The sequence below is a fragment of the Chenopodium album genome, chromosome 14, assembly GCF_948465745.1.
Source record: "Chenopodium album chromosome 14, dcCheAlbu1.1, whole genome shotgun sequence".
In the NCBI taxonomy this organism is placed as follows: domain Eukaryota; kingdom Viridiplantae; phylum Streptophyta; class Magnoliopsida; order Caryophyllales; family Amaranthaceae; genus Chenopodium; species Chenopodium album.
This window is the reverse complement of record NC_137847.1, coordinates 53,791,393-53,802,039: the sequence shown is the minus strand read 5'-3', so window position 1 is coordinate 53,802,039 and position 10,647 is coordinate 53,791,393. Positions and strand designations below refer to the sequence as shown.

The 10,647-nt window shown below is 43.0% G+C and overlaps 1 protein-coding gene across 1 annotated transcript; it reads right to left on the bottom strand.

Annotated features, from left to right (window-relative positions):
* Positions 1–3,895: 3,895 nt before the first annotated feature.
* LOC145578385 (uncharacterized) lies at positions 3,896–9,181 on the bottom strand. Its single transcript, XM_081635710.1, has 6 exons — positions 8,797–9,181; positions 6,438–8,712; positions 5,738–6,023; positions 5,288–5,605; positions 4,491–5,185; positions 3,896–4,343 (listed from the first exon to the last, which is right to left on the bottom strand). Exons 1-6 carry the CDS (start codon positions 9,179–9,181, stop codon positions 3,896–3,898), a joined length of 4,407 nt encoding a protein of 1,468 aa, XP_081491836.1.
* Between the last annotated feature and the right edge of the window lie 1,466 nt (positions 9,182–10,647).

Here is a 10,647-nt window from a genome sequence, read left to right as displayed (position 1 = left end):
TTTCATTTCAACTGACTCTTCAGTTTTTCTTTTTAGATCAAAAATTCCGTCGTTTTTCTTATCTCACTCTCACCCTCTTCCAAATTTTTCTCAATCGCAATTGCTCTCCAACAAAAAAGTGCATTTAACGAATTCTTCCTAATTTCGGTGTACGCTTCTCAGTGTATTCAGCGCACTTTCCTTCTTCGTCACTTCTCACTTTAAGTCCATCGTATCAGCGACTTTTGTCGAAGGTATTGCCGTTCCTTAACCCCTTGATTTTGCATGTTTTGTTTTATTTTCTCATTTTTAAATTAAATGTCGGAAGATAGTGTTGAAGAGAATTTCCCTAACCTTAGTACTGCTAGGCGTCGTTTAATTAGGCAATCCTTAGGCAAAGAAACCGGTAGTAACCAGGGTAATTCATCTTCCCTTTCTGATAATATTGATTATCCATTTGAGACGTTATCTTCTGAAGAAGAGAAACGCGCCTTTATGATACATAGGACTATTGCTCATCGTGAGAGTGCCTTTCACCCTAATAACCCTGATATCCCTGCCGATACTGAAATTCTTGACGTTGAGCCTGTTAGTGTCCGTTATCACTTACGCAACTTTACTGGGAGACGCTATTTTAATCAATACGGCACTAACGTTGGCAATATAGGTATAAACACCATGCCAAGGGTAAAGAGTACCAGTTACCAGCCTCGAGCTGCTGCCCGTGAAGCCGCTGAGGCCGCCAAAGCAGCTAAGGCAGCTGAATCCAGCAAAAGACCTGGGCAGGGTCAGGTTGTAAGTTCTTCCGAAGAAGAACCTACGGATAATATACCTGCAAACCCTATGGAAGGTCCGTCATCTCCAGTGCACGATTCAGCCGTCAACTCGGTTTTAAGAGATGACGAGACTCAAGAAGACAGTGTCAATAATGAAAGTAGAGACGACATTGTTGACTTGACGGCTGAAGTTATTCAGGAAGAGAGTCTGGATGAGGGCTATAATTCCGAGACCGACGGAGCTGAATTTCGTCAACCTATTACCCTTGCCAAAGACGGAAAAGTGGCCAAGGCAAAGATAAGCGATGACTTTAGGAAAATGGCAATTGAGAAAGATTACTGCCACCGTGCTAAGAAATTCTTCAACTTACCTGACGGGTATGAGCTGTCGGTTCCCCCATCAAGAGCCTCGGTGTTAGATTGCCCAGCAGGTTCTGTGGCCGTTTACTTGAAGCATTTAGACTTCGGCCTCCGTTTTCCTCTACACCCCTTTGTGGCAAAAATCTTAAAAGCCTGGAACGTCTGTTTAGTTCAGGTTACTCCTCCTACTATCCGGGCCGTTATTGCTACCATCTGGGTCATGTTATATCAAAACTATCCCCTAACCCTTAACGCTTTTAGGCGACTGATTACTTTGAAAAGAGACGGTCAGTCGGATGGGTGGTGGTCTTTGTATACTCAACCTCGCAAATACACCGTCCACCCAAAACTGACAAGTTGTAAGGGATGGCAAGTGAGGTTCTTCTTCATGTCGGTTCCTGAGGATTATCCTCTAAGAAGAACCTTTTTCCGACCTCATCCCCGTTTTGACTCAATCCCTGAGAGAGATCTTGGGAAACATGAAGAGAGAGCCGTTAATCATTTTGACATCTCTGAGTTTGATGAAGGTGACGGCAAGGTCCGTATTGTTCCTACGGTGTGGGTGCCGAATGTGAGTTACATTCTGGGCAACGCGCCGTTATCTCGTGTCGGTCTGTGTTGGACTGACGACTATGGTACTGCTTATCGAATTTCTCTTCCTTCTTTTTTTTTTCCTCTTTGTTGTTGTTGTTTTTTTTTTTTTTTTTTAATATTATCTACATCTAACTGATTGAACTTACATTCCTTGTTCCCAGGTATTGAGAAGTTGGACAACAAACAACTCGGTCTATCTTCTGACGGGAAAAGGGTTATCAGGCGCTGCCCCAAAGCTTCTAGCCCCTACGATACCCTTGCTTCCATTTGCGGCCGTGCTCCGGCTATCAGTGCTAAAAGAAGAGCTGAGATCATGGCTGATGATAACGCCAAGAAAAGAAAGTTAACACCTTTAGCCAACCGGCGAGGTGGAATTGTGATCTCCAGCCCTAGGCAACCTGAAGGGCGCGCCGAGAAGAAAAAAGATCAATCGGCGTCCGAGAAGAAAAAAGACCAATCGGCGTCCGAAAAGACCCCGACTGCCAACAAAGCTAAAAGCCTTGAGGCTGTTGTGAAGAAGATTATTCAGGGTGTTGAGATCGAAGATCTCACTTCTGCTGAATCCCCTCGTCAACCTCAGGCAACCACCATAATTGCTCCTACAACGGTTGGGTCAGATTCCAGCATCCCAACCCTGACTTATCGGTCCAATCAATGGATTGAACGCGTCTCTGGAAGGTTCCCAGATGAAGTTTTGAAGGGGTTCGCCGTCCCTCCTGGCCATTCCGGTGACCGTTGGCAACCTGTTATGGATGTCGGCCGGAATGAATCTATGATAACCGATGACCCAATGCAAGGTGGGAATCTCGGTTATCGGCTCTTGAGCAACCTGACGCTGCCGATGGACAGACCTGCTGGTCCAATCGGACCCCTTGCTGCTGCTCATATGCATAACATGATGAAGGTATATATTTATTATTTATTATTATTTTTTTTTTTATTATTATTTTTTTTTTTATGTTGCGTTCTCGGTTTCCCTATTTTTACGATATATCTATTTTTGTAGGCCGTCATGTCTGGCACAGAGCTGGTTGAGATGTATCGTTACTATCAGGAGAAACATCATCAAGCCTTCGGCGAGGAAGCCTACAAGATTCCTTCCGGCTTTGAGACGCAGCAATTTTCTGACGAGGACTTGTATAACCTGGCGCCAACTGCTGATGACGGCCCCAGCAACCCCAACATTTTGGATTCCCCAGTGCCCGAGGATGCACAATCCTGAAGGGGCGGGCAGTCATCACCGACATCCTCTTGTGGGTCTTGTATCATAGGGCCTTACCAGCTGTAACTCTTTTATTGTCTTTTGTATGTATGAACATGTTTTTTGACAATGCTGCCTTATCGGCATATACCCCTTTTTTGTGGTGATGCCTGTCGATTGTCAATTTTATCTGCTGTGTAAACTTATTTTTGTTTTCGTTGTCTGCCAACTATCTACAAATTTCTGCACTTTTTATCATAACTGTGTTGTTCTCTGCTTATCATTTTATAATCTGCTCGTACTTACAGTGTTATGATAACTATATTGCCTTGCTATTTCAGCATATATAAAAGAACTTGCAAGAAATAAAAGTTTACTTGATAGTTTATCTGAAGTCCGACAACTTCCCATTAGAAACTTCTTAAAAAACATCTGCTTTTGAAGATATTTGATTTCAAGACCTCGGCTTTGGAAGACATAAGATCTTTACCAAACTTGCATTAAAATTTACCAAAGTATGACAGATATCATTGCGTATTAAAAATTACCAACGTACTATGGATACCTATAAATACCATACCACTCCCTGCTCCCCTCAGTGTACATAGCTCGTTTTAGATCTATGTATACTGAGTCATAACTGATTGTTGGTGGTTCAGATTATAACATCGGTCACCTACTGCTTTGTTGTTTCAGCCAGTTAGGTACCCTCTCGGCGATCACATTCTGAGCTACGCCTCATATCGGCGTATACCTGAATTGATTTGGCCGGTATTATACTTTGAACCAGCAACCTCATGAGTTAATGTATACAACTGATCAGGTTGTATAGCCGTTAACTTCATGGAAGCGGTTTTGAGCTGTCCGTCCCATTTAACGATGTTCTGTTAAATGGAGGATGCCTATTTCAATGCACATTGTCTGAATATTTCTTCATTCATCGCCGATATCGTTCTTGATATCAGCTTCAAATAAAAATTGCTTATTACACGTAGTATTTCTTCAATACAGCTGAGTTCCATACATTTTTTAGAGGTGTCCCATCCAGAGTTTCTAGGTAAAACGACCCTTGGATGACGATATCTCTTATTCGATAAGGTCCCTCCCAACTTGCAGTCAGCTTCCCATCTTCGTTGCCCTTACCAGTTGCCGCTGTTCTTCGTAGTACCAGATCTCCCACCTTTAACGGCCGATGAGATACCCTTCTGTTGTATGCTTTGGACTTTCTTTCTTTAAACGCAGCTGACTTAACTGCTGCTTTCTCTCTTAGCTCTGGCAGGAAATCTAATTGTTGTCGTAAGAGTAGATCATTTTGGTCTTCACAGTAATGCTGAACCCTAAATGTCGGCAACCCGACCTCTGCTGGTATGACTGCTTCTGTTCCAAAAACCAGGTTATAAGGTGATTCACCTGTGGCTTCCCTTATTGTTGTCCTGTTTGCCCACAATATCTCTGGTATCAAATCTGCCCATAAACCCTTTGCATCTTCGATCTTCTTCTTTATTGCTGTTATGATTTGCTTATTTGCTGCTTCTGCCCGGCCGTTAGATTATGGGTGGCATACTGCTGCATAAGCAAACTTCACCTTATACATCATTAAGAGATCTTTGACTGGCTTACAGTCAAATTGGGTCCCATGATCAAAAACCATTTCCATCGGCAATCCAAACCTCGTGAAGATATTTTTCCATATAAACTTTTTCACCTCCGATGCCGTTATCTTCGTTACTGGTTCTGCCTCTATCCACTTGGTAAAGTAATCAATTCCTACTATCAGATATTTTCTTCCACCTGTGGCCGATGGGAACGGGCCTACTATATCCATCCCCCATTGGGCAAAAGGGATTGGGTTCAACATCGGAGTTAAATCATTTGGGGGTAAGTTGATAACTGGGGCAAACTTTTGACACTTCTCACATTTTTTAACATAAGCCACTGCATCTGCATTCATTGTCGGCCAGTAGTATCCCCTTCTCATTGCCTCCCTGGACAAGGCTCTTGCTCCTAGGTGGTTACCACAGCTTCCCTCGTGTAATTCTTCTATCAACTTTGCTGATTCGAAATCCGTTATGCACCTTTGCAACGGCAGTGAAAACCCCCTTTTGTATAATTGGCCCTGGTACATAACGAACCACGCACTATCCTTCCGCAACCTTTTCAGCTCCCTTTTATCTGTTGGCCCCACACCATGAGCGATGTATGCCAGTATTTTATCATACCATTGATCCCCCACTTCAACACAACAGAAATCCGCCGTCATCTCATCTATGCTTCTCTGCTTTAAAATTTCAACCATAATTGTTCTTTCCAAGTCATTGAAGCTTGAACTTGCCAATCTTGCCAATGCATCTGCTTGAGCATTTTTCAATCTCGGAACCAATTTGATCTCAAAGTATTGCAATTGAGCCGCTAAATGCTTCACCTTCTCCAAATACTTCACCATTGCCGACTCTCGAGTCTCATACTCCCCACTAAATTGGCTTGATACCAGTTGGGAATCAGTTGTCAAAACTAGCCGTTTTGCTTCTGCTGCTATTGACAACTGCATTCCGGCTATCGCAGCTTCATATTCGGCCTCATTATTTGTTGCCTTGAACTTAAATTTCACGGCATATTCAAACATTTTTCCATCTGGAGCCGTTAACACAATTCCAGCCCCTGCCCCTGTTGCTGTGGCTGATCCATCAACTGATACCTGCCATGTTCCCAACTCTTCTTCCTCATCTGTGTATGTGGTTTCAACAATAAAATCTTATAATGCTTGAGCCTTAATTGATGTTCTTGGCTTATAACTTATTTCATACTCCGACAACTCAACAGCCCATGCCAGTAATCTACCTGATGTATCCATTTTGCGCAATGATTTCTCTAAAGGATGATTGGTGAGAACTTCTATCGAATGCGCATCAAAATAAGGCCTTAACTTCCGGGCTGCCACTATTACTGCCAATGCCATTTTTTCTATCACTGGATATCTGCGCTCTGCCGCATTCAGAACATGACTGACAAAGTAAATCGGCTGTTGCTGTTTCCTCCTTTCCACTAACAAAACGGCTGCCACTGTTTTTGGCGACGCCGAGATATATAACTGCAACACTTCTCCCTTCTCAGGCCTGGCAATTGTGGGAAGAGATCTAAGATGATTCCTCACTACTTCTAAGGCATCACTTTGTTCTTTTCCCCATTCAAATGCCTTGTTCTTTCTTAGTACCATAAAAAACGGAAGTGCTTTATCAGCCAATTTGCTGATAAATCTGGTTAACCCTGCCATCCTGCCTGTTAACCTCTGTATATCACGAATGGTTTTTGGTTGTTTCATTTGAAGAACCGCATTCACCTTATCTGGATTCGCATCTATTCCCCGTTCACTGACCATGAAGCCTAGGAACTTCCCTGATCTCACCCCAAAAACACACTTTTCCGGATTCAGCTTCATTTGATATCTTCTCAAAGTCTCGAATGTTTCCCTCAGATTTGCTATATGGTCTTCTTTGTTCTTACTCTTTACTATTGTATCATCCACATACACCTCAACATTCCGCCCCTTCTGCTTCTCAAAAATCTTGTCTACCAACTTCTGGTAAGTTGCCCCTGCATTTTTCAAACCAAACGGCATTGCCTTATAACAATATACACCACCATCTGTTATAAAAGCCGTTTTATCACTGTCAGCCTTATGCATGCTGACTTGATGATATCCTGAAAATGCATCCAGAAAACTAAGCATGGCATGACCAGAGGTTGAGTCTACTAATCTGTCTATCCGGGGTAGTGGGTAGCAATCCTTAGGGCAAGCCTTATTCAGATCTGTGAAATCCACACACATTCGCCACTTCCCTGTCGGCTTTCTCACCATTACCACATTTGCCAACCACTCTGGGTATGTACAAGGCTCAATGAACCCTGCTGCTAAGAGCTTATTCACCTCAGCCTGGATTGCTTCTATCTTCTCAGTTGAGAAATTGCGCTTCTTCTGCCTTATCGGCCTGAACTTTCTATCAACGTTCAACTTATGCTCCATTACTTCTGGATGTATTCCCGGCATCTCACTGGCCGAGAACGCAAAGACGTCGGCATTCTCACGCAGCAACCTTATCAGGTTACACCTAGTGTCCACATCCATATCAGCCCCAACCTTCACTGTCCTACTCGGGTCACCTGGTTGCAGTTCAACTTGGGCGGTTTCTCCCCCCGGTAAAGGCCTTGGTGTTTCCTCGGGTCTTGCATCAAAGTTTTTCATGGTTAAATCCTGAGCTGTTGGCTCACTTTCTCTTTTTGGGTTGCTCGGCACCGTGGCATTACCAACCGGATTTTTCAGAGCTGTCACATAACAGGCTTTTGACATAACTTGCCCTCCGTACACCTTCTCCACAGCACCCAGGTTTGACACATAGGCTATTGCCAAGTGGTAAGTTGACACAACAGCCTGCATGTCATGGATTATCGGTCTGCCGATAATTGCGTTGTAGGCCGATTTGACATCCACCACCAGAAACTCTGCCATCACATCTCTAGCCTGTGGCCCATCACCCATCCTTAACGGCAACACAATACTCCCTTCTGGCCTCACTGTTGACCCATTAAACCCAATCACAGGGTACGATACCGGCTTCAGGTATTGCCTTCCTATATTCATTTCACTAAATGCCTGCATAAACAACACATTCGCTGAACTGCCTCCATCTACCAGCACTCTTTTGATGTCTGCCCCATTGATCTTGGTTATCAGAACTAATGGATCATCGTGCGGGAACACCACACCTCGTGCATCCTCTTCTGTGAACACAACTTGGGGTATTGATGCCGGCCGAGGACGGTTATCCACATCCAGAGCACAAACCAAATGACGGTGCTCCGCCAAATGCTTCCTTGCCCCACTAATCGTTCCTCCATGAATCGGTCCCCCCGTTATCACATCTACCCTTCCTGTAGATAACGGCGGTATTCCTGCATCCCCTTGTCGGACTATCCTTCCTTGTGTCCTTTCAGGTCTTGCTTCTATCTGTTGCCTCTCAACTGCTTGTGCCGGTTGCTGGTTTCTGCCAGCATTCAACCGGTATTGTGTTAGGTGCCCTTTCCTGATCAACTCTTCGATGTTGTCCTTCAACTGTGTACACTCCTCCGTATAATGTCCCACATCCCTATGGAACATACAATATTTCTTTACATCTCTTGGCCTTGCCTTCATGGGAATCGGTCTTGACCAATCTTCTCTATTCTGGTTTACTGAGTAGATTGCTGCCCTTGGTGTATTCAAGGGGGTGTAAGTGCTATATCTCATCGGCAGCCTTGCCGGTCTGATATCTTGCCGACTTCCTCCCCTTCCTGGGGCAGGAGCTCTCGGCCTGCTTCCTCCAGATGAGGTCCCCCCATACTGACTTTGCCCCTTTCCGGTAACCACATGCCTGCTACTCGTCTTCATCAGCTCTTCGCTCTTTATGTAATCATGAGCTTTACCGAACGCCGCTGCCAATGTCGGCGGGCTCTTCCTTGTAAGATATCTTTTAAAATCCGAATCAACCAACCCATTCATCAAAGCCATCACAGCTATTTCCTGTTGCAATTTCGGAATGGTGTTTGCTTCATTGTTAAATCTCCTGATGTAATCCCTCAATGATTCATCCGGTTTCTGCTCCACAGCTATTAATTCTCCAGAGGTTCTCTGCCTTACGCTGTTACTGACATACTGACCTACAAACATCTCAGTCAGTCTTTCAAAGCTATCTACTGATCCAACTTCAAGGTTGTTAAACCAATCGGCTGCAGCCCCAATCAGAGTTGTCGGAAAGACTTTACACCAAACTGCGTCCGAGTTAGTGTACAGCATCATGTGTCCCTCATAAGACGTTATGAATCTTGCCGGATCCCCCCTTCCATCATACCTACAAGTCGGCATTTTCACCTTCTCCATTGGCTGATCTAAGATGTGCTGGGCAAATGGGGATGCCCTTAGCTGCACTACCGTGCGTACTACTTGACCCTCTACTCGCGAGCTTCTTTGCTGCTGATTTCTGGTACTCGCAACATGACTCGAGGATTGCTCATCCTGCCGTGATGTTGTATGCGTCCTTACTGACGACTCATGTCGGGGTCTTCTCGACGAGTTCTCAAGCTGATTATACTGTTCTTCCTGGTTACGGTGCAATGTTCCTCTATCTGCTTGAGCAGCTTCTCTTTCAGCCCGTGCTGCCTCGGCCTCCTTCCTCTTCCTACTCATTGCACTCATCACTCTTGCGGCTGTTTCCAACTCGTCTGGAGTGAATGCCGCCATAGGATCCTCTGCCTCTCCTCCTCCTGCAGGGGGGGGGGGGTTATCGGCATATGGAACTGATTACCCTCTAGGGTATGGGTTTCATCTACTATCTCCACCTGGGGTTGTCCTATTGGTATTCCATTGTTTTCGGCCATGATTATTGTTGTTGTTTATATATTTTGTGTGAGGTTCTTAGGCGACAGAAGTGATCAACTGCCCCCTCCTTCTAGCGCCAAATTGTTTCTGTCTGATCCTTATCTCTCCAAGAACTCGGACTTGAGATTCTGATACTCCTATCGGCAAGCTGAGAACCTACACAATGAGAAGAAGTTAGCTAACCTCGGGGTGATCCGGGGATAACCACTCCGATGATAAAGTCAGAAAGTGTTTGAGAAAAGAAGATAAGTAAGAGAGAGAAAGTAGAGAAAGAGAGAGTAATTAATGTCCTCATTAATGAGGTCTTACCTACTATTTATAATAGTTTACCTTGACAGGTGACTCTCATCCATGCAGAGCCTTTTGTGCCAAGTGTTGAGCTTCTGTTGCCACGTGTTGAATTTCGGCAGGCCGACATGTCTTCTTTCTGCAACATATCAGCATCTTCTTATAATTATTAGAACCTGGTCGTGTGTTTTCACAAGATATCGGTCATGCCCAGATATCACCCCATACAACAACAAAAGAGTGAAAATATTATTACCACACTATATAAGTCAATGAAGTTGTTAAACACTCTTATATTGTACATCTGTACTACACACATTGAAATTTATTTCAAAATGTTTACAAGCCAAATTTGACTATTCACATTAATTATAGATAGACCCAATAAATTTTGGACTAGTTTAAGCTTACCAACTTTTTTTTTTTGTAGTGTTTTGATTTAGACTTTTATTTGACTATGTACTCGAAATAATAATAATACACTCCCTAAAATGCAACTATGTAATAAAAGTCCATTTTTTTTTATATATCCGCGTACCATATTAAGACAATTAATTTGTACTATTACTTCTAATGCACTCCGTACTACATAATTATATAGTAGTTGAAAAAAGGGTCAAATCATTACAACTATAATTAAATAAATAAACATATAAAAAAAAAGGAAAACCTGAAGAAAGTAAGCATGCCATTTGACACTATTAACTTTACTTGAAGACTTGAGGTCGAGGATCAATTCAAGTCTGAAAACGATATTTTTTGTTTTTGTTTTTTTTTTTTTTTTTTTTTTTTTTTTTGTTTTTGAAAATTTAAAAAATGATATTAAGGGAGAATAAATCAAACACTACATAATTTTATTTTATTTATTTGTTTGAAAAAAATAAACGACGTGTTTGACAGGTTTTTAACTTACTTCAGCATAATGTCTTGATCAACTTATAAGAAGAATGTCTTTTCTTGAATTTTTGTACTATTACATTACACTTTATCTTATCGGCCAATTTTTTTGTAGCATCTAGAATTCTAGATTGTTACATCAA